Raw genomic sequence first — 23,143 nt, forward strand, 5'->3', positions numbered from 1 at the left:
TTTTTTTTCCGCTTCTTCTCTTTCTTTCTTTCTTTCTTTCTTTCTTTCTTTCTTTCTTTCTTTCTTTCTTTCTTTCTTTCTTCTTTCTTTCTTTCTTTCTTTTCCTTTTTTTTTTTTTTTTTATTTATTTATTTTATTCTTACACACATTTTTCATGGCATCATTTATCTTTTTACTCTCTACAGCGTTCTCCAGGTGAGTTCACAGATTCTTGTCGTAGTTTGAAACACGGCGACCTGAGCGATATAAAACATTTGATTTTATTTTTTATTTTTCTTTTTTTTCCTTCCTTCTTTTTTTTTTTCTATTTTCTTAGAATCTTATCCACTTACTTTGGAACACATTCAACAAGTTTACATATTATACAACAAAAAGGGGAAATACTTTATCAACATGGACAATATGAACAAGTATATCGTCTAGTTACTGGTATGCAAGACTTACAACGACAACACTGGGATAAAAATCAGACGCGTGAACAATACCATCGCTTACAACAACTATGTTTTCGATATCGTTTACAATGTCTTGTTCAATTAGGGAAATACCAACAAGCACTCCAGCTATGCAAACTCATTGTGAAATGTTATCCAAATTGTAACTGGTATTTAGTGTCATATGACTATATGGAACCGCCGTTAGATAAAGCTTGGCAACTCTTTCGACAATGCTATATGTTTTTATTCAATGATAATGAGCTCCATTGGCATCAAGTAGTTCGGCAAGTGACTCCTGTTCAAGTTACCTCTTATTTTTATTTGGATCTGGTTCTCGTACTACCTTGTGAAGTGGTACATTCGATATTCGCTTTATTACCATTGGATAGTCTTGTACGTTGTTCGCGGGTCTCACATACATGGAGAAAGTTACTATTGAGCACACCTCTACTCTGGCAACATTTATACTTTGATGGATCTCTTTCAGCCAACACTGTGGATCTTTATCTATCTCGCTTACAAGGTGCTCCCCTTACAAGTCTACATATCAATTGCGATCTTGATGCCGAAACTTTATTATCCTCTCTTTGCAACTCAAATTGTACCCAACTTCAAGTATTAGGTAATAATAATAAGATAGAAATTCTTCTAAAAATAGGCAGTATAGGGTGAAAAAAAAAAAAAACTAATTCCTTTTTTTTTTTTTTGAGATAGATCTAACTCGGTTGCACTGTGTAAATAGAAATGGTTGGTTACTTTTCCAAAAAGTGATCTATTCTACTGGAAAAGCATTCAAGAAATTAAAACTTGGTTCAAGTAGTTTCAAACTGGATGATATCATGGATCTTGTATCCAAAGCATGCCCACAGCTGGAACTGTTGGATTTACGCGACTGCTTCACCTCTCAAACTATTCTTCCTCTCGATGGTTTGGCATCCTTGGAACATATCTGCGAATCTTTACCTATCACAATAAACAATTATGTGGAACATTTGCCAATATTAGGTCTTCGTCAACTTGAACTATCAGATATACATGGTTTGACTATTATCCATTTAGCCTCGATTCTTTTACGGAGTCCATGTTTGGTAGATTTGACTTTACGCAATTGTTTGGTGAATATCATTCCTATTGTCAACGTTCTACGCCATTGTTGTCCTGATCTAGCGAATTTTGTTTATCACCGGAATCAACTTGGACGCAATCCTATCATTGAACACAATCCAATTCATTCTTCAGTATCTCCAACTCTACCTTTGACAATGATGATACAACCAACTACATCATCAAACGATAGGATTCATTCAGGCTTATTACAATCTTGGAAAAAACTGTCATTAATACAAACAAGGGCTTTGACGAACGATTTATTACACTATGTTTTATTTGGATCTTATCACACGATTCAATCACTTGATCTGACTGGCAGCTTAGGACTGACGGATGAATGTCTTTTCAACATGATTCCATCATCATTAGAAGAATGTAAATTGGCAGGATGTATGAATATTACGACCTTGGGACTTTGTTCATTTCTTCAAAACACACCACATTTGCGAATATTGGATGTATCAGGATTATCGGGTGTGACAGACATGGTACTTCTTTCCATCGCACTGCATTGTCGCCGTTTAGTGAAACTGAATTTAACTCTCTGTCGATCTATTACCGATACTGGATTACAATTGTTTATTGACACATTGGATTCCCCTCTTCAAGAACTTGGTTTGGCAAGAACAAATTTGACAACTCCTTCTTTGACATATGCGATGTGCCATATTCAACGTGATGATATATAAAAAAAAAATAGATGTTTTTTTTTTTTTTTTTAGAATAGATATTTGTTTTATATAATAATAAAAAAAGGAGTGGTTTTATTGTATAAACAACGTGTTATTTTCTATTTTTATTTTCTTTATTTTTTTTTAAAAAAAAAAAAAAAAAAAAAAAAAAAAAAAAAAAAAAAACTTTAATCACATTCACCTAATTGATTTGCCAAAGTGATATTTTTCCCATAAAGTCGTAAAACCTCAGCTTCAAGATGAATGACTTTTTGTTCCAAATCAAAGATGGTTGTTTTTGCATCCTTTTCAGCACGTTCCCAAGCGGTTTGACGAGCGATCCATGTGTGTTCACGATCCTTGGCGGCTTGATCGATCCGATGCCATTGTTGTTTGTACTGGTCGATGGATTGTTCAAGACGTTCGTTGTCCATGAGCATGTCGGCGAGCTGAAGTTCCAACTGGCGAGATTCGCGTGATAATCGAAGGGAGATCAAGTCGACTTGTTTTTGACAATTATCTTTCCATTCCTGCTGCCATGCTGTCTGATCGGCACGATGGGCCAAGTCGGTGGATTGTTGTTGTTGTTGCCATTGTTGTTGTTGACGTTGCCATTGCTTGTCCCAACGGGCCAGGGCTTGTGTCTTTTCCACGACATCACGTTGAAGGGCCTTGATCAGGGCTTCATTCTCTTCCTTTTCTTTTTTATGTTGTGATTCCAGCACCACTAGTTTCAAATCATATTCGGCCGCTCGTCGTTCTGCTTGTGCCACTTTTTGTTTCCAATCTTTGTATTGTTGATGTTCCTCCATCATGATTTCCATTTCCGCTCGTACGATATCCAATGTCTCTTCCACTTCTTGCTTGGCCTGTTGTTCTTTCTCCAATGCCTGCCGTAGTTGCGTAATATGATGTTGGTCACTGATCAGACATTGATTCTTTCTTTTTGTTTCGGACGGAAGCCATGCCAGCATGGCATCACACACTTGTTGTTCATTGGAGGGTAGTGTTGCACGAAATTGATGGATCATTTCTATCAAGGTCTCATCTGGGCCCTTTACACGCAAGGATGGTCGAGATTGAAGAAAATCATCGATTTGTTGACTCATACGACGAATCACCGTTTGATAATGTACAGAACGATCATAAAAAAGTTCTGCACTTTTGTGTTTCCTTACTATGGTCGATCTACTTGGATGAAGTGAAGGTGATGAAAACCATGGTGATCGTTGATAAATAGGTGTAGAAAGTTCTGTGTCGGCTTCAGAACAAGAATCATCCTCTTCCATAGATGGTATCGTCATAATGTCCTGTGGATGAAAGATGGACATAATGATATAATGTTAAATGAATGAATAATAATTAAAAAAAAAAAAAAAAGTAAATAAATAAAAAAAAAAAAAAATAAAAAATAAACAAATAGGAAAAAAAAAAAGATATCGGAAAGGAGCGTAAAAAACTTTTTTTTTTCTCTAAATTTATGATGATTTGATGTTGTGGGGTACACAAAAAACTTGTTTTGACACAACATTCTATGCTTTTTTTGATATTGCCTATTTAGTCTTTGCATGCATCTACAAAAATCATATATATATATATATATATATATATTATATATATATTTTGATTGCTGATTTATCCTCCATATTCCATCATCAATATATTTGTATATTATACTATGTAGTATGGTTACACATACGGCGCCTAGAATAAATCATCGGCTGTTTGTTTGTTATAGCCGATGATTCCCTTTTTTTTTAGGAAAACCATAGACGACGAAAAAAAAAAAAAATATCCCTGATAATTCATGATTTTCCATTATCTCTTTATTAACTTCCGGATTTCTGAAATACAATATAATTTTATGCCTACCATCCGGAATCAAAAGATGATATACGTCTCCATACTTAAAATAAAAAAAAATCAGTTTTAGATATCCAGTATATACCCTTTAGTTATAATATGCATTTGTATGATACTCTTTGTATGATGGTACTGTATCTTTTTTAGTTCAGTTACCACATCATGTCTTTTTTTTTTTTTTTTTTTTTTAGTTTGAAACACAATTGCATAGAGCACAGCACTTTTTTTTTATAGTTTCTATTAATAACATAGATGATCATAGCTATATTGATTTATCCTGATGGTAAGTCTTTTCATTGACCAAAGGAAAAAAAAAGAACTATGGATGCAAGCTACTTCTAGATTCTTTTTTTTTTTTAAAAAAAAAATACTATTTTGTTCATCCTGTGTTTTTTTTTCTTTTCGAAATAGCACCATGAATGATACATTTTCAAATATCTTTCTTTCAATTTTTTACATCCAAAATTTGGCTGAGGAATTGGAAACTTTTAGCTATGAAAACCAGAATTTTCAAATATATATAAACACCATCTATTTAGTTCATGGGACGATCAAGGTTTGAATAAAAAAAAATATAAAGCAGATCATTTATTGATTGTATGTATACAGAAAAAGAATAAAGTAATAATAATAATATAATAATAATATAATAATAATAATACGAATAAATGTTGGGAACAATTGTTTTGTGATATGTGTGCGTGAATTGATTTTGATAAGAGGAGGGAGAGAGAGAGTGATAAACTATAAAAAAAAAAAATACAGATCAACAAACAAATGCAGGGAAAACAAACTAAAAGGGTGAAAGAAGAGAATAATGATAAAAAAAAATGTACAGAAGAGGATGAATGAGATTCTAAAGACTATATTTCTCCTTCTTGTTCTTCATCTTGTCCAGCTTGATATTCCTTTTTATATCGTTCATCTTCTTCTTTTGTTCGAATGGCGCGTACATAATGATCTTCAGGAATATGATCAAATCCAACATTATCCTTTCCTTTATCCGCGGAAATATCCATTTGTTCCATCGTAGTAGACACCGCCCATGCGCTATCATCATCGTCTTGACCCACGTTATCACTGGATGCAAATTCACCAAAAGGATCATCCTCTTCTTCATCGTTATGATTCATCATTGTATTTTGTTGCTGTCGTCCATCCTTCACATGGTCATAATCGCCATTTTCACCTTCATCATATTCATCCTCAACATGACTTTGAGTACGTCGAAGCATATTTGCCTGAGGGAATTCAGTAAAACCACGAGACCAATCTTGAGTAATGACCTGATTATCATGCTATGGACATCAGTTAATAATTGATTTTACATAATTTCTTTTTTATATTGAACTTACTTCATCTTCATCACTGTCATATTCTGCTTCATCATCAATACCACCAACTTGATTGTGTCCATCACCCATCACACCAAAAGCATTACCATAGATATTGTCATTTCTTCCACTAAAAAAAAAACAACAAAAGCATGAGTCAACAGATAACTAAAATATGACATTTGCTAGTCACTTACGTGATCCAATGAGCATCATCTTCATCATCTTCTAATCCACCATCAGCTGCACGTTGAGCAAGATATTGGGAGTACTAGTTATGAAAAATCGGTCAATAAGAAACTCAATCAACATTCTATTCTCTCTATTTACCTGACTAGCAGTCGCACCATCCAATTCATCTTCTTCGTCATCATCTTCACGCATACCACCATCCTCATCGTTAGGTCGATCCCCACCCAATGGTAAACAATCACGTTCTTTGGTTTCCCGGAGTTCAGTTTCACAATATTGATACCAACTATCCAAATCCACATCATCCTTGATATCTTGTACAATAGCTTCAGGATAACCTTCAAATAATTTGATCACTTCATCAGCAATAAATGTCAAATGACCCATGTAACCTAATCGCATTCCTTTTGGCTTAGCCCTATTATAACAATAATAACATATGTTATAAAAAAAAAGACGTTTTCTATCACATTTTGCTTACCATTCTTCATCATTTTCTTTTTGAGCCTGGACCATCCTTGTTGTAAGTTGACCATCCTTCAATATAGATAATGCAAGAAGTCTGTTATACCCTCTATCCATTCGGCCATTAAAAACTTGATGTAACATATCATAGGCAACATAGTGAAGGAAGTTATTCCAAGGAAAGGCAAAAAATAAACTCTATCATTTGAAATGATATTAGATTAGTATCCATATATGTCCCATATTTTTTTTCAAATAACAACTTACTGTACATGTTGGCAACACCTTGTGTTGTACCAATTGCCATTTGAGATAATCACCCATAGGTAAATCTTGTACTTCAGGTTCCTTGAGTTCACTTGTTCTGTCTCTTACTTCTTCATGCTGAGTATTAGTAAAAGCAGTAGTTGTTGTTGCTGTGATAGTAGTATTGGTTTCTTTGTTATCATTGATTTGCTTATCTTCACTTTCTTCTACGGTCATTGTCGCATCCTCTTCCTTTGGAGACTCTGCCTGCAGATGTTGCGATGCCACGCCGTTATCGTTGTCTTTATGTTGTTTGTGTTGATCCTTCATTTCTTCCTGTTCGTCGGATTCCTCGCTTTCTTCTTCTTCAAGTTGAGGAGGCATATCCTCACTTTCTTCGATTGCGTTCAAGTTGGACATATTGGAACAATGTAATAATTCGGCAAAGAGTTCACAAATCTTGAGTCTTTCAAAACCAAGTGGGGTTTGTTCACCAATAGATGTACGCATAGGTCCAGTCTAACCACATAAGAATAAATATAAGAAAATATTAGTGAATTATATAATTTTCTTCTTTATGATTATTTACCACAGATCTTGGTTCAGTCAAAAGTCGGTTAAAGTCCACAACATGGTCAGAAAGTACTTTGAGCATATCGGCCAATGAGACTGGGGTGGGACGAACCATTGGATTGTTGTTACCAGTGTAGCCATAATTATTTCCAATCATGGGATCGTTTTCCATATCACTATTTAAGAAAAAAAAAAAAAAAAGGAACATGTTGAGTAAAGAAAATAAAACCTTAAGAAAAAATTCAGATAAGAAAACTTTATTTTACCTGTTGTTGTGTCGAATCAAATCAATAATAATAGTAACACCATTAATCAAAGTAGAAGTAGCATTTGGAGCTTTTGGATCAAGCATAAAACCAGCCAATTTTCGCATCACTGCTTCACTATTAAATATAAAGTAAATGAGTTCAAGTAGAAATATTCATTGTCTTGATATACCTTTTCAATTTGATGATCAAATCATTTAATCCAATACTAGGTTGTTCTAATAAACTAGTTTGTGACAAGCGAATAATTTCACAGATACATTGTTGAGCAATAGAGTGTTCCTAGATAATATATGTATATTAGCTATCATTATCTATTCCCAACGATATAACCAACTTACTTCAGTATCTAAATAAGGATTTAGGCGATCAATTAAATTGTCCATCAAGCCACCATCACTTAACCACTAAGTTTTTTAAAATCAAAAAGATAAGTAAATGATTTTTCCAAATAAGACCCAATAAATATTCTCTCTCGCTATTTTACCTGTACAATGCCTTTTCCTTCAGGTAATTCTTCCATACGGACCAAAGTGAGTAATAAATCCATAATAGCCGAACTATGAAGATGATTGAGAATTTTGGTCAAATTTTCAGGTTTGGATTCGATAAATTCTAGCATCTATAATATATTAAAAAAAAGTTAGACTATATAAAATCATATCAATATATCATTTTACTTCAGCAGGTTGTTTTGTTAGAAAAACTGTGATAGTTTTCGCAAAATAAGATGATAATAAAGATTCCAAACCATGATCCACGTTATTATCTTTTTCTTGTTCACTATCAGACGAAGTTTGATGTATAGGTCGATCCAAAAAGAGCCAAAATTTTTCCAGTAGTTCTTTTTGTTCCAATATAATCATTTCTACCAATGCAGGGATTTCGCATGCTATGATTTCAGAACATAAGAATGGATACCTATAAGGAAAAATAGATGAGTTTTGCGTTCCTCATGTCGTTCCAAATAAAACATCCGATTTCACTTTTTTTTCGGTTACTTACTTGAATTTTTGACCTTCTTCTAAATCATTGGCTGTAATATAATAGAGTAATTTTTCACAGTTAGAAGGTTGACATAAACTAATAAAAAAAAAAGATAGTCAAGGATAAAAAAAAAAAAATAGTATACGTATACACTAAAATGAGAAAATAAAATAACCCAGCAACAATAGAAAAATAGAAGGTAAGAAACATCATCGATGCTGTATTTCTCTTCCGTATCCATTTGTTGTTGAAAATAAAGAGTTGAATACAATTATTCTTCATAAATAAAAAATTGAAAAAAAAGGATACAAATTGATAAGCTTTTGATTATGAGACTTGGCTTCTTGTAATAAATCCTCTTCTTCCAATATTTCTTCCAATGTAATATCTTCGCGTTCAAGTAAAGTATCTACAGCTGAAGGATTATGAAATCCAAAACGCCAAAACATGATGAATAAGTTGATATAAAGAGGTTATGTAAAATAAAAGGAAGTTAATGTAAAAAAAAAAAAGAAGGAAAAAAAAAAAAAAAGGAGAATGGGTGAATATAGGAGAAAGAGAGAGTGAAAAAAAAAAGAAAGAATCCTCCCGCCCGAAATTTGGACTTTCTTTTTTGTTATTCTAGCTGGTTTGGCAAGGTGTAAAATCAATGAGCCAACTGGGATTGAAAACCAAATCTATTCTACCCTTTTTGGTATATAAAATAATAGTTCTATTGATTTTGAAGAAATAGTAAATTATGAATAGATTTAATAAATAATAATAATAATAATAATAATAAAATAATCATCTAGAAAGACAATAGACGTAAATTGAAATGAAATGAAAAAAAAGAATTAGATAGGTGTCTTTTTTATCTATCTAAACAATTCATCAATTATCCAAACCCAGCACAAAAACTTACGATTATGAGTTGTCCCAAATTTCAGGCGTGATTTTTTTATTTCCAATTTAAAAAGGACTTTCAAACTCTTTTTCTTTTTCTTTCTTTCTTTTTTCTTTGTATTTCAATATTCTTTATATCATATCTTATTATTATTTACTTTGGAAGGAGAGATCAAAATGAATCATCACTATGATATTATATGTGTGGGAGCTGGTGTAGTAGGGTGTGCTGCAGCAAAAATCTTTGGATCCGATGGTAGAAGAGTACTTGTATTGGAACGCGATTTGACAGAACCTGATCGTATTGTTGGTGAACTTATGCAACCAGGTGGAATGGATGCTTTGAAAACATTAGGACTTGAAGGTAAAATAATTTAAAATATATATTTATATATACCTGATCTTTTTTTTTTTTTTTTTTTTTTGTGTTTAGATTGTACTGAAAAAATAGATGCTGTGTCTTGTTTTGGTTACTCTATCTACCGTGATGGTCAATATACCCATGTCCCTTATCCAATACAATCAAATACTGATGATTTGAAAAAGAAGATTCAAGGCAAATCTTTTCATCATGGTCGATTTATTCAAAATTTACGTCAACAAGCCAAGAATACCATCAAGTAAATTCTTGTTTTTTTTTTTAAAAAAAAAAAAAGAGCATCGAACTAAAAAAGGGAAACTTTTGATTACCTTTTATACTCATTTAGTGTCACCTTCAAACAAATGACAGTGGATAGTTTGATTCGTGAAGATGGATTGGAACAAGTGATTGGTGTACGAGCTCAAGAAAAAGGCAAGGATATACAAGAAGAGGTAAATCCTTATAAATGCAAAGTACGTTATTGATATCTTTTTTTTTTTTTATTTTCTAGTTTTATGCTCCTTTGACTATTGTGGCAGATGGCATATTTTCCAAATTCAGAAAAGAATTTACTGATACCAAACCAGATATAAGATCACAATTTGTTGGGTAATATTATTTAAAAAAAAAGAGAAAAAGAAAACAGAAAAATTCAATTTTTTTTTTTAGATTCATTGTTAAAAATCTCGATTTACCTATGATTAATCATGGATTTGTTGCAATTACTGATCCATCAGTTGTGTTAATGTATCAAATTGGATCCCATGAAACACGTGTATTAGTAGATATCCCTGAACCTGTACCATCCAATGCTAATGGTGATTTAAGGCGACATCTTCAGGAAGTCGTGATACCACAACTACCCAAGTCACTTCAACCAAAACTCCAATCGTATTTGAATGATGATCAACAAGTACTACGTATGATGCCGAATGGTTTCCTTCCTCCTTTTGCCAACCAATGCCTTGGTGTGATTGTACTGGGTGATGCTATGAATATCAGACATCCTTTGACGGGTGGAGGCATGACAGTGGCTTTACAAGATGTGATCCTACTTCAACAATTACTGGACCGTAGTGTGATTCCGGATTTACACGCACATGATCTGGTGATGCAAGCCATTGATTGTTTTCATTGGAAACGAAAACGTCATGCCATGTCTATCAACATCCTGGCCATGTCCCTTTATCGTCTCTTTTCAGCTGGATCTCATCCTGCTTTGCTCCAATTACAACAAGCGTGTGTGGATTACTTTAATCTAGGTGGTCAATGTCTCGAAGGTCCAGTGGGTCTTTTATCGGGTCTGCGTCGTGAACCCTGGACTCTGATCTATCATTTCTTTGCTGTGGCAATGTATGCTGTCTATCAACAATGGTGCTCTTCTGGTGATTGGCCTTGGACAAGTTTCAACAAATCCATTCTCTTACTCTATACTGCCTGCATCACCATCTTTCCTTATTTATGGAGCGAAATCAAACCTTAATTCCACAGTATTAGCATATTTACTCTATTAATATTTCAACTAATAAAAAAAAAACCTAATATTCTTTCTACATTAATTTGATTTTGTCTTGTTTATTGTTATTTTTTTTTTTAAAAAAAAAGGAATTGTGATATTGGAATGAAAAATGCTTTATTATAAGAAAAGAAAAAAACAATATGTAAATGAGATAATAAAGGGAATATCATATGCATATAAAGTACAGGAATGAAGATGAGATGAGGATATATGTATAAAAAAAACAAAAATACAACTGAGAGAAGAGAAGGATCTACCAAAAGGAATGTAACATATTGCTATTATCGATTCTATGGCCTGCACCAGAAGCCATGATCTTTTCAATATCTTGTACTGTTTTGGGAGCAGTAGTCAGATTTTCATAACCAGAATCAGTAATCACTACAGTATCTTCCACTCGAATACCACCTACTACACTATATTGTCGTATCCTATCCATGTCAAAATAATGTTCATATCCAGGGCATTCTGTCCAAGTGTTGATCCATGCATCATTGAAATACATCCCAGGTTCTACCGTCAATACCATATTTGCTTCTAATGGACGATCTACCAAAAATGTCGATAAACTTTCCTCCTCTTCATCATCATGCTCTTGTTTTCTTCTTTTTCGACTAAAAAAAAAAAAAAAAAAAAAAAAAAAAAAAAAAAAAAAAATTAGTAAAACAAATTTTAACCTTTAATATCTTACCCGCCAACATCATGCACATCTAATCCAACTGAATGACCGAGTCCTATGAACAAAATAAAATATCATTATTACCTTTCTTTTGTATATGTTTTTTTTTTGTTTTACCATGAAAATAAAAGGTAGTGGGAATATTCAATTCAAGTAATTCTTCTTCATCACCTAATAAGATACCAATGCGACATAATTCTTGACATAAGATCTTAATAGCTAATTTTTCCATATCAGCCCACATGACACCAGGTTTCAGATTGTCTAACACTGTCTATTACATAAATAAATAAACAAATAATGATTGAATCATGCAATTGAATATAGTAAAAAAAAATTACCTCTTGCATTTTCAATACAATTTCATAAATAGTTTTTGATTCTTTGGAAAATACACCAGAAACAGGATAACATCGAGTAATATCAGTACCATAACATAATCTTTCACCACCAGCATCTACCAAAACCATAGCATGTGGATCATCTAAAGGAAGATAATGTTTATGTCTAGTTTCATGTAAGACAGCAGTTCTTCTTCCAGAAACAACAATAGGTACCTATTAGAAAAAAAAATAGAGAGATAAGAATGACAATGATTATTTTAATTTAAGGTTTACATAGGCTTGACGAGTAAGACCATGACGAGAACAAATCCAATGAAATAAGGCTACTAGATCAGATTCACGTTGATGAGGATGAGCTTCTTGCATCAGAGCAATATGAGCTTGAGAACTGGCTTGAGCGACTTTTCGTAATAATTTGATTTCCCAAGGGAATTTGATCAGTCGAGATTCATCCAATACTTGACGAAGAAGGAAAAAACGAGGGTCTTGAGAGTCGAGTTGGTTGGACAAACAAAAAGAAGATGGAATGATGGAAGTATTGACAGTATCCAAAGTATAAATGATGGAAGGATTGTTTTGATGTAAAAAAGTAACAAGGTCTTGTTCATTCATGACATTATCGATATCATACATACGTAATAATTTGTTGGGAGAAGCAGGAGGACATTTCCATAAATATTCAGTATAATCAATAGATGGCGTAATCAAATAAACGGTTGTTGTATTAATATGAATAAGTACATGATAACCAGGATCTTCTACACCTATAAAAAAAAAAAAAGGAATAACGGAAATTAAATTATTTTTTTTTTTTTATTTGATTTTTTACTTTACCAGTAAGATAAAAAAAGTAACTTTCTTGACGATAATCTAATTCAATATCAGTATCATGTCTATTTGCATAGATCGCCCCTCGATGATAAATAAATCCATTCTTTTCTTCAGGATAACTTTTTAAAAGTGCTTGACATACTTTTTGACAATGTTGTTTTGTTGGTAATTTTTGCTGAGGACGAATTTTACTGATGGAATGTGGAGACATATAAAAAAAAATAAAGAAAAAAGAAAAAATAATAATAAATCAAAAACAAAAAAAAAAGAGTGGAGAACTATTTTTATAAGGTACAAAAAATCAACTGATATATAAAATGGTTACAAAATAAGACTGTGTCGGTCTCATATCCAAGTTTGGTCTCGCCAAGATCAAAAAGAAAGGAGTCATGAGCTTTTCCTTTTTTTACCTGGTTCCTCAACTTTCTTTTTTTCTTTTTTCAAATCATCTCTTTCTTTTTTTTATTTATTTTGATATTTCATTGTTGTTGTTAAAGCAAGAAGAAGAAGAAGAAATCAATCACCGCATATTTTCTCCCCCTTAAGAAAACTAGTTCGATATGGGTCGATTTATATATTCTCGATTCTCTGCTGTATCACCAATATCATGTAACACAAGATATATATATATATAGATCCTACAGGGCAGAAAAAAAAAAAAAAGAAAGAAAAAAAGTAAAATATATCACTATTAAAATAGTTGATCACTATCATCACTATTATCTATTTTATTTCAAAAAAACTAATCTATATTCAAACTTAATCAACAATAGTTTATTCATATTCCAAGATTTCCCATAATTTTTCAAATTCTTTTTCATATGCTTCAGCCAAAGAGGGAATATTCGTAACAATCACATTTTCTCGATTCTTGAATCGTGCACTAAACAAAAAAAGATGATTAAAATAAAATATAGTTTAAACTTCAAAAATCTTACCCAATAGACCAGTTAAAACTACCAGTAATAACTATTTTCCCATCAATCACTGCAAATTTGTTGTGCATAAATTGTTCACTATTAAAAGAATGAGTTCATCATAGTATCCTATTTTTTTTTTTTTTTTAATATTTACCTTGTATCAGTTTTGAATGGAATACCATAATCTTGATTTAATCTTCTTACGTCAGCACCTTTACCATCAAGTTGATCATTATCCGTTACAATTTTGACATCTACACCACGTTCCTTGGCGTCAATCAATACATTGGCTGTTTTGTTATCAGTGAGTGAAAACACAGCCACATGTAAAGTTGATTGAGCAGTCGATAATGCACCATGGAAGATCTTTTATATATATATAGAGAGAGAGATGAATAAACAAATTTAATATTTTCCATCATCACTTACATCATAACTTTCTTCAGAAGGAAAGAAAATAGGTATACAATAAACATCAGGAGACAAAGGTTCAAGAGGATCTGGATTAAATTCTTGATAATTATCAACAGGTTGACGACGATACTGGTTTCTTCTGTATCGTTTCTTCTTTTGTACAGTTTGGAATCCATCGGCACTCCGAGTGACCACACCACGAGATTTGACTTGTCCTTCTTCTTCTTCTTCTTCTTCTTCAGAATCAGGTTCATCGTCCTCTTTGTCATAACTATTATAATCAGATGCCAATTGTTTCAAATGGTTTTGTTCAGCACGTTCAGCATAACCAATATCTTCATCATCATCATCATCATCTAATCTAGAAGGTCTAGGAGTAGACATGGAAGTCACATCTGCCCAAGACAAACCTGCATGATTTTCTTCTTCTTCAATAGGATCCTGTTGTGTTGCCTCCTCAAATCCATCCATACCCAAAGTAGTGGAAATAAAAGTGGCAAGTTGAGACTTGAGTAAACCAAGGACACGTTTATCATTATCGGATTCCATACTTTGTTCAGCAGTAGTAAAAAGTTGGTTAAAAATAGTAGCTGAACGACCATGATCTTCAGGTTGTTGTCGTTGTTGTTGGAGTTGGAGTAATGAACCAAGATGTTTAGCTGCTTGAGATTGTGATTGTTGGTTTTCCATAATGGCACTAGCAAAACTCATGGACTAAAATAGGTAATGGTGGTATGTCAGACAGACAAAAAAAACGTACACTAAGGAGAAAGGACAATTACCTTTTGTAAAAAGTCGGATAGATTCATACGAGTATCTTCATTCCAAGGAAGTTGATGTGACATGATATGATAGTAAAGGATTAAAAAAAAAAAAAAAAAAAGAAAAGAAAAAAGAGAAAGAGAAAAAAAAATAGGTTGTCGGGATGTCCCTTCCGAGATTTCTCAGGAACCGCAAATAGAACATGAAAGTTATCCACTGTGTTTGAAATAAGATGAAGAGCTTCCTTTTTTCCCTAATGGTGTTGAAACGCCGAGAAAGAGGAAACCTTAAAAAGTGAGATGGTTTAATGTTAGTCAAGTAGATAATGACAGGAGTAAAAAAAAAAAAAGAATGACAAAGGAGTCAGATGACCATCAAGGAACCTAACGTCAATGGAGATACGACATCACTTTGGTAAGTCCATAACCTAAATAAGGAGTATGAAGCCACACTTTACACTTGTCATGCTAATTTCCATATGTTTTTTCCATATTCTTCGGGTACGTGGCTGGAATGAGATGACAAAAGGAGAAAGATGGTATCATAAATCTTCCATGAGGTTTTTTTTTTTTTTGTCTTTTTATTTATTTATTTTCTGCATGTATCAATCCATCCAAATAGAGGATGAAGGAACATCCGTGGCATTTAGAATTGACACACGTTATCGTATCATCAGAAACATAGGTTCTGGATCTACAGGTATTGTTTGTTCGGCATATGACCAACAAACAAATACTTATTGTGCTATCAAGAAAATTAGACAAGTGATGGGTCCACTTGTTTCTTCCACCCTACGGAATTTACGAGAAATTGAATGTTTACATCATTTTCGTGGGCATCCTCGTATTGTTGAGTTATTAGATGTTTATCTCTTGGATTTGGAGTTGTACCTGATTTTCCGATGTATGGATGCCACTTTACATGATGTTATTTATTCAAATCAATCTTTGGATATTATCCATGCTCAATGGTTTATGTATCAATTATTTTCTGGACTTCATTATATTCATTCTTCTGGTGTCATACATCGGGACCTGAAGCCAGGTAAGAACCATCATCATCATCATTATTGTACAATTATTTAACTCTCTTTTTTTTTTTTTGAAAGCTAATATTCTTGTTAATAAGAATGGACATATAAGAATTGCTGATTTTGGAATGGCAAGACAATATTCCATTCATCAAAAACAACCTAGTTATTTTACTGAATACATTTGTACTAGATGGTATCGTGCTCCAGAAGTAATGATTGGTGACGGTCAATATGATGAACTTGGTAAAATTAAAAAAAAAAAAAAAGAGGAGACGATCTTAACTTTATCTATATATATATTAAAAAAAAAAGTAGATGTATGGTCACTTGGATGTATATTTGGAGAAATATTGGGCAGAAAGGTACTTTTCCCAGGCAAAGATTATATGGATCAACTTTACATGATCCTTTTACATTGTGGTTTACCAACCATTGAAAAAGAAGGTACATCCTTTTGGCAATCATCTTCTTTTGTAATGAAACGGTTGCATGAGATTTATTTACATAGACATAATAAGAATATTAATGATGATCAGATCAAGGTGATTGATTTTGAATCTATGTTTCCACATTGTCCTTCGGATGGCATCCAGTTATTACGTGCTCTTCTTCAATGGCATCCTCAACATCGTATTTCCATTACTCATGCTTTTCATCATCCTTTTGTTATCAGTTTCTCAGATCCAAAGGAAGAAGCCTTAGTATGTCCACCTTGGTCCATCGATCATAAAGAAGATCTCGATCAACTAAAGCTTAACTCACTCTTAATACAACGTATCAATGAGTTTCAAAACAGTTCCACTTGATAGATATAACATCGCTGATAAATTATATTACGTATTATGCATAATGGAACAAATGATGATGACGATATGGATGACACGCATTATTTATGATTATATGAATCACTTTAATATAGTGAAACCCTTATGATGATTTATGCCATACCATTAAATAAACTACCTCTCTTTTTTTTCATATGATTACCTTTTTTTTTTTTTTTTTTTTGGTTTCGTTTCAAACATATAATGATAGATGATGATCCATCCAATAAAAAGTAATGATAAATTTTATCTTGGAGAGACCAAAAAAAAAAAAAGATGTGGGAGAAGATACGATAGAAATATTTATTGATATATTAAAGATATAGAGAATCAAAAAAAAAAAATTTGAACTAAGGAAGTCAGGGAAATATAATACTAATGGGTTGTGGTAGTAGCATTGGAGGCAGTGGTTGGAAAGGCTTCATCTATGTTGATAGACTTGGCAGCAGTAGTAATGGCATCCTTGTTAGCAAGTAGTAATTCATTTAGAGCAGTATATGTGGCATTTTTCATGGATCCAATCTTTGCAAGGTTCACCATATCTTGAAGGACTAATACACTATGACCATGATTGTTCACCAAATCAAGGATACGGGAACGATTTTTGGAGTCCAATGGTAGAGAGTTTTTGGTGGATTTCTTCCCAGAAAAAGCACGATATCCTCCATCGACAGCATCTTCATTATCTATCATCAAGAATAAATAAATATTAGAAAATAGAAAAAAAAAAAAAGAAAAGATTTACCTGACTTGGCTAAGGTATGTATCCAAACATGAAAAGGAAGCTTGCTAACATTCAACGGTTCACGGATAACATATTGAATATACTCTTGATAAAGTTTATGAGCACGACAACAAAGATCAAAAAGACGACAGTTGAGTTGACAGACTTGAACTTTTGGATTCATACCGGCCTTGTTATAAAGTGTCCAAAGATCCAAATAGGATGTAGCAATATCCTCCAAAGGAAGAGAATCCAATTGCTAATAGAAATAATATTATTATTTTATCAATTATATAAAAAAAGTACTTACAGAAGGATTTGTTACAAGTGGATATTTTTCATTTTCATGATTTTCTTGATATAAAGTTTGGATTAAAGATTTGCGTTGAGTGAGAATATTATCTGATGGTAAATTGAATTTTGGTAAGTCAGTAGCTTGATTCATGTTATTACTCATTTTGATTTTTTTATTTGCAAAAAAAAAAAAAAAAAAAAAAAGAAAGAAAAAGGAGAGAAAGAAAAGAAAAAAGGAAGACCCTTTTTTTTTTTATATTGTTCATCCTGAAATGGAAACTTTTGTTATATGTCTTCATTTTTTTTTTTTTTGAAACCCCACTTGACAAAAACTTGTTTTTCTGTTTTATCATTTCTTTTCTCTCATCCTTTTTATATTATTAGCTTTTGTTTATATATATATATATATATATTTGGTTTCTGAACATACACCTGACTAAAAATGCCGGTAACTGATATACCAGGTTATTTTTATGATCAAAACAAGAAACGATACTTCAAGATCATGCCTTCTGGTCCATATAGTTTAGCTTCGATCAATCAAGCAAAACGAAAATCAGAAAAGATACAATTACAACAAAAAAAGGATAATATTCGACAAAATAAAAGGCAACATCTTTGTGTCAATACTTCCTCCATTCTTACTTTTTATCGACAACGAGCCATTCAAGCTTCTCTTCCTGCAAGATCTATGATCAAATACGCTACTACTTCAGCTTATACTCAATTGACACCTCAAGGACAAGTCGACCTCTCTTTATTAGAAAACAACCATCGAGCAACATGTACCAATATGGTTGTTTCTAATTCTTCTTCTTCTTCTTCTTCTCAATGTGGCAGTGATATATTGATTGGCTACAAAGGTGGTTCTATAGTACGATATGGATTTCAAGTGACTCCTTACTTTCAAGCATGGAAAACAAGTCAAGCTTGGCAAACAGATTCCGATATTACTTCCCTTCATTTTGGTCAATCAACACATGATGCTTTTCAACCTGTTCTGGGTACAAGTATGGGACAAGGATCGACTAGACCAAACCAATTATGGCGATATTCATTACCACTGACACCACCTTTGACTAATGACAATGTGGATCGTATTGAATTCAACAATAACAACATTTCTTCTTATCAATCAGTCATTGATCCTCTTCTTTTACCCGAACCAAGATGGGATTGTAGTTTTGTTAGACGCAAAGATACCTTTTGGACTTCTTTTATTACGGATGATATCATTCTTGTAGGTGGCGAACGACATATGTTTATTCTGTCCAGTTCTTTCGACTTTATTTCCCAGATACCTAGTCCATCCGCCGTCTTTGCTACTCAACTTTCACAACATCAACCACGGGTCGCTTGGATGGGATGTCGTAATGGTCGTATTTTATTGGTGGACAATCGAATTCAACATAAATCACCACAACAAAAATATCGTTTGGATTCAGCAGTAACTCATCTCAAACCATTAGAAGATGTTTCTTCAGGTCATTCTATATTGGCGGCTGGAATGAATGGATCTATTTCTCTTTGGGATACTCGAAAACATTCACCTCTCCGTCGATTCTATGGCCACAGCAACGAGCATACACGACAATTGGCTTTTGACGTTCATTCGGACTTGCACTTATTGGCCATGTCGGGTGATGACAACAAAGTACGTTTATGGTCATTACTGGATCAACAATCGGAAGTACAACCCTTTTGGACTTCTTGTGCTTTCTCTGATAATGTATGTCAAGCATCCATTCTCTCTCGTCCTCCTCCATTGTCTTCTGTTTTTCTTAATCATCTTGATTTGAACAAACAAGCCATGCCTGGTCTTCTGGTATGTACTGGTACTCCTTCTCTTTCTTGGCTATCCATTTTGTAAAATTTATACCCTTACTTAGTCATCATACAATTGTATCATATTCATTCATTTTAATCATTAGTTTTTCATATATTTTTTTTTTTTTTTGTATATTGAATAAAGTAAAAGACATTGTTTTATTTTGGACATATTTTCAATATGATTATGATATAAATATATATATAGTATACAACGGTGCGTAAAAGAAAAAAAAAAAAAAAAGAGGTGGGGAGGAATTGATAATGGTTGGTGGGAAAATGGATCATTTGAACTATACTACAGAAAAAGGAATATTAAGAAAAAAAAAAAAAAAGAGAGAGGATGAAGTGATATATGTATATATTTGTAGATGTATAAAGAAGAATCCTAGGCAACTTGAACAATCTTGACTTCACTAAGCAAATCTTCATTTGACATCCAATGAGGATCGTCACCAAGCACAAAGTCATCGTCTTGATCATCACGTCCAAGTCCAGTAATTGTCAGGTTTTGTTCATTAGCCAAATGAAGAAGACAAATGAAACAAAATGGTACTGAAATATCCTTCATCGTTTGGGGTGTATACATTTTCTTCAAATCTTGCAATACCTCGGTGAATTTTCTTTCACCATAAACTTTGCCTACTTGATGTTCATTTCCATCCTATTGAATAGATAAATCAGTAAAATAAAAAATAAAAAAAAAATACTGTATATATATATTTCTTTTTCATTCTTACAGTAGGAGGCAAGGTCAATGCTTTCCAAAGATTTTCTTTCAATTTTCGAACATCTACACGTTTGGCAGTGCGAGCATAATTGACATAGGGAGGCTTGATTTTCTTGACCTGATGATTCGTAATCAGTTGATCTCCATAGGTAGCAGATCCCTCGTTATCAAAAGTATCCTCAATAAAAGTATCTTGAAATCCTGAAACATCGTCAAATGGTGTCATGGTATCTATAAAAAAAAAAAAAAATCAGTCATATATATATATATATATATATATTACCTTCTCGTGTTTGCAAATTGTCATCATCATCATTATCGATATCTTGAGTATATCCTCCACCAGAATCAGCATTGGCCCAATATTCTATATCAGGTTCTTGATCCATATTGAAATCATCACCAAGTGGTTCATGACTTGTTTCGTATACTATCAAAAAAAAAAAAGGAAGAAATATATGAATACTCATTTTCCTCGATTGACTCTTGATCATACCATTATCCCCTCGAGGTTTCGTTCCCTTGTATCTACTCAACTAAAAATAATAATTAAAAAAAAATGAGATAAAAAGATATTTTCATTTCTTACCGAAAATACAGGTTTCAAGAAATATCGTAAAAGTTGTTTAGAAGAAAATTGTTCATCATCCGGTAAAAGATAGGTCAAATGTTCCTTGGGATGATTAATAATAATCGATCGCTTGCTCTTTGCAAAGATGTCCAATTCAACAATATCTTCACCCTCCAAAAAGTCAATCATGGATCGTGGTACAGTAGGTTTCTTCTGAGGTCGTTCTTTAGGTGGTGGATGTTCATTATCGCCGATAGGTTGCGATCCTGTGATATGTAATGCATCAACTATAAAAAAAAAGGACAATATTTGAAGACAAATCAAAAATATTATCGATCTATATACTTACTTGTCTTTGTGCGTCGTAATTTCCAATGTGCTGGTCCAGCCCAATTTTTCGTTAACGTTGTGTCGAAATAGCTAAGTAGTTCATTCTCTTGACTGGTGGATATAGTTGTGACTTGATCGATAGTGGTATCCCCAGGTAAGCCAGTATTATTAACTAGATCATCTTGTTCCGTGTCATTGATTTGACTTATATCATTATCTGCAAAAGGATCCATCAATTCACCCTCTTGTTCATTGTCTTCATCAAAGTCGAAAGTATCGAATCCATAATCGTAATGTTCGTCCAGGGTATTGCCATCTTGGTTCTTGTTATCATCGTTCATATTAATATCCTTATCAGTTCCTGGTATTGATATCGTAGCGTCTGTAAAGAAATTGACCTGACTTAGTGTTGGACAGATGTGAAGGTCATCGAAAGATTCGTCCAATGCAATTTTGGCTATAAAGTATCAAAAAAAAAAATTAGAATATCATTGCTTTCATTTAATTTTTTTTTTTTTTTTTGCCTTTGAGATTTGAGATATCAATATCTTGTTGTTCTGTCAGTAATTGTTGTCCAGGATCATCCATAGTAATCATTTGACTTCCCATTTTGATTTGATGCTCCAATTCATCTATATCCATACCTTCATCATCTTCATCATCATCATCATCAGGAGATTTAGCAAGTCTGGTGCTGGTATTATCATCCGTTCGTTCTTTGGTTGTTATATCGCTAAACACTTGGGTGGACGTTTCAGTTTCTGAATGTTTATCTTCATCATCTTCAGGACGTGCATCCGACGAGTCAAAAATGATTTTGCAGTCTTGGTCCAAATTCAAGTGATTCAATAGTAACCCCCTCGCACCTCCTTCATCAAAATCGGCAGATGTTTTCTTGAATAGAGGATCTACAGCAAAGTCAACATCTAATTTTTTTAGTGCCAAACTGGAAAAGTCCTTGAGTAATGTTGCTTCAGATCGATGAGCCTAATTGTAAAATAAAAACTGTTTCAATTGACATCCTTTCCGCTTTTACGTAAAAATAATAATAAAAAAAAAACAAACAAACAGCATAACACAAATAATCTTACCCTTCGTCGCACTCGTCGTTCATGGACACCATCTTCGCCATCTTGAGAACCATCTTCTCCATCATCCTCTACATGTCATTATAAAAATAGAAGAAGGAGAGAATAGTAAGAAAAGACAATCAATATGAAAGAAAAAAAAATTCTTTTGTTGCTTACTAGCATGATCAGTCAAACCGGTAAGGAGTTTGCCAGTTTCGGTAGCAACGGAATCCACCCGCGATGTATAGATTTTGACACAGCCATCCAAAGTACAAGAAGCCCGTTGAAAGTTGATAGAATCACCTTCTCGAATAAAGGTCATTTCGTGAAAGTAATCGATAAGTGCAAAGTTCCAACTATTGGCAGCATTGATTTTCTAAAGAAAGAATGGGTTAAAACTAATATTGGAAATTAAATAATATTTTACATTGTCTGTAGCCATTTTGATCCATTCTTCAAAGTTGGAATACATTTGTTCAGGAGATACAGTTGGAAGTACAGGTAAAGAAGCAGGTACAGTAATAACGGACCTGGCATCGTTATTTTGGCGAGATAACACGTTTCTTGTCAGTCTATCACGGTTACTTTGATGATCACTTCTTGGTCGTTTTTGAAGCATTGTATTTTATATTGATCCAAGTGGAAAGAAGACTGACCTTCAATAACAGAAAGAGATCTTGTTATTGAGAATATAATAATAATAAGAAGAAGAACAAAAAAAAGAAACAATCTAATCATTTCATCCACAAAAAAAAAAAAATCGGGTTTAATACTCCGCTCGACGCGTCTTGACTGGAGAGAAATATTAACATTAATAACAAGTGGAAAAAAGAACTGGAAAAGAAAATAAAAAGATGATAAGATGATGTTATCTCTACGCA

At 33.0% G+C, this 23,143-nt stretch overlaps 10 protein-coding genes across 10 annotated transcripts; 4 read left to right on the forward strand and 6 right to left on the reverse strand.

Annotated features, from left to right (window-relative positions):
• The first annotated feature begins 113 nt into the window (after positions 1–113).
• On the forward strand, positions 114–2,323 carry BX664DRAFT_336586 (uncharacterized protein). Its single transcript, XM_051546104.1, has 3 exons — positions 114–195; positions 317–1,059; positions 1,152–2,323. Exons 1-3 carry the CDS (start codon positions 155–157, stop codon positions 2,234–2,236), a joined length of 1,869 nt encoding a protein of 622 aa, XP_051399374.1. The 5' UTR covers positions 114–154; the 3' UTR covers positions 2,237–2,323.
• An 81-nt stretch (positions 2,324–2,404) lies between these two features.
• Positions 2,405–3,592, reverse strand: BX664DRAFT_336587 (uncharacterized protein; the record flags this gene model as incomplete). Its single annotated transcript, XM_051546105.1, has 1 exon — positions 2,405–3,592. A coding segment is annotated over exon 1 (1,139 nt), but the record flags the coding sequence as incomplete, so codon positions are not given.
• Positions 3,593–4,944: 1,352 nt separating this feature from the next.
• On the reverse strand, positions 4,945–8,593 carry BX664DRAFT_264918 (SIT4 phosphatase-associated protein-domain-containing protein; the record flags this gene model as incomplete). Its single annotated transcript, XM_051540840.1, has 15 exons — positions 4,945–5,367; positions 5,437–5,539; positions 5,613–5,686; positions 5,746–6,025; positions 6,089–6,270; positions 6,340–6,449; positions 6,711–6,837; positions 6,908–7,067; positions 7,158–7,274; positions 7,330–7,439; positions 7,499–7,564; positions 7,645–7,779; positions 7,838–8,078; positions 8,163–8,240; positions 8,454–8,593. The coding sequence occupies 15 exons, from the start codon at positions 8,591–8,593 to the stop codon at positions 4,945–4,947; spliced, it is 2,346 nt and encodes a 781-aa protein (XP_051399376.1).
• Positions 8,594–9,156: 563 nt separating this feature from the next.
• Positions 9,157–10,949, forward strand: BX664DRAFT_336590 (squalene epoxidase-domain-containing protein). Its single transcript, XM_051546106.1, has 5 exons — positions 9,157–9,393; positions 9,463–9,649; positions 9,737–9,842; positions 9,902–9,999; positions 10,060–10,949. Exons 1-5 carry the CDS (start codon positions 9,207–9,209, stop codon positions 10,871–10,873), a joined length of 1,392 nt encoding a protein of 463 aa, XP_051399377.1. The 5' UTR covers positions 9,157–9,206; the 3' UTR covers positions 10,874–10,949.
• Positions 10,950–10,998: 49 nt separating this feature from the next.
• On the reverse strand, positions 10,999–13,004 carry BX664DRAFT_336598 (peptidase M24, structural domain-containing protein). The gene is made up of 6 exons (XM_051546107.1): positions 12,767–13,004; positions 12,206–12,696; positions 11,930–12,145; positions 11,706–11,862; positions 11,601–11,643; positions 10,999–11,523 (listed from the first exon to the last, which is right to left on the reverse strand). Exons 1-6 carry the CDS (start codon positions 12,972–12,974, stop codon positions 11,163–11,165), a joined length of 1,476 nt encoding a protein of 491 aa, XP_051399378.1. The 5' UTR covers positions 12,975–13,004; the 3' UTR covers positions 10,999–11,162.
• A 408-nt stretch (positions 13,005–13,412) lies between these two features.
• On the reverse strand, positions 13,413–14,961 carry BX664DRAFT_299587 (uncharacterized protein). The gene is made up of 5 exons (XM_051542311.1): positions 14,880–14,961; positions 14,113–14,811; positions 13,838–14,049; positions 13,702–13,779; positions 13,413–13,646 (listed from the first exon to the last, which is right to left on the reverse strand). The coding sequence occupies exons 1-5, from the start codon at positions 14,940–14,942 to the stop codon at positions 13,538–13,540; spliced, it is 1,161 nt and encodes a 386-aa protein (XP_051399379.1). The 5' UTR covers positions 14,943–14,961; the 3' UTR covers positions 13,413–13,537.
• A 472-nt stretch (positions 14,962–15,433) lies between these two features.
• On the forward strand, positions 15,434–16,768 carry BX664DRAFT_299588 (kinase-like domain-containing protein). Its single transcript, XM_051542312.1, has 3 exons — positions 15,434–15,903; positions 15,968–16,135; positions 16,205–16,768. Exons 1-3 carry the CDS (start codon positions 15,459–15,461, stop codon positions 16,696–16,698), a joined length of 1,107 nt encoding a protein of 368 aa, XP_051399380.1. The 5' UTR covers positions 15,434–15,458; the 3' UTR covers positions 16,699–16,768.
• A 310-nt stretch (positions 16,769–17,078) lies between these two features.
• On the reverse strand, positions 17,079–17,886 carry BX664DRAFT_360225 (uncharacterized protein; the record flags this gene model as incomplete). The annotated part of the gene is made up of 3 exons (XM_051548146.1): positions 17,079–17,402; positions 17,462–17,699; positions 17,751–17,886. Coding segments are annotated over 3 exons (685 nt in total), but the record flags the coding sequence as incomplete, so codon positions are not given.
• Positions 17,887–18,126: 240 nt separating this feature from the next.
• Positions 18,127–19,642, forward strand: BX664DRAFT_336611 (uncharacterized protein). Its single transcript, XM_051546108.1, has one exon. It carries the CDS (start codon positions 18,177–18,179, stop codon positions 19,602–19,604), a length of 1,428 nt encoding a protein of 475 aa, XP_051399382.1. The 5' UTR covers positions 18,127–18,176; the 3' UTR covers positions 19,605–19,642.
• A 136-nt stretch (positions 19,643–19,778) lies between these two features.
• On the reverse strand, positions 19,779–23,048 carry BX664DRAFT_336612 (condensin complex subunit 2/barren). The gene is made up of 10 exons (XM_051546109.1): positions 22,690–23,048; positions 22,440–22,638; positions 22,284–22,351; positions 21,717–22,179; positions 21,212–21,649; positions 20,881–21,149; positions 20,788–20,827; positions 20,575–20,721; positions 20,302–20,522; positions 19,779–20,225 (listed from the first exon to the last, which is right to left on the reverse strand). Exons 1-10 carry the CDS (start codon positions 22,879–22,881, stop codon positions 19,950–19,952), a joined length of 2,313 nt encoding a protein of 770 aa, XP_051399383.1. The 5' UTR covers positions 22,882–23,048; the 3' UTR covers positions 19,779–19,949.
• Between the last annotated feature and the right edge of the window lie 95 nt (positions 23,049–23,143).

Source organism: Halteromyces radiatus (genome assembly GCF_025201355.1).
Source record: "Halteromyces radiatus strain CBS 162.75 chromosome Unknown BX664scaffold_5, whole genome shotgun sequence".
NCBI lineage: Eukaryota > Fungi > Mucoromycota > Mucoromycetes > Mucorales > Cunninghamellaceae > Halteromyces > Halteromyces radiatus.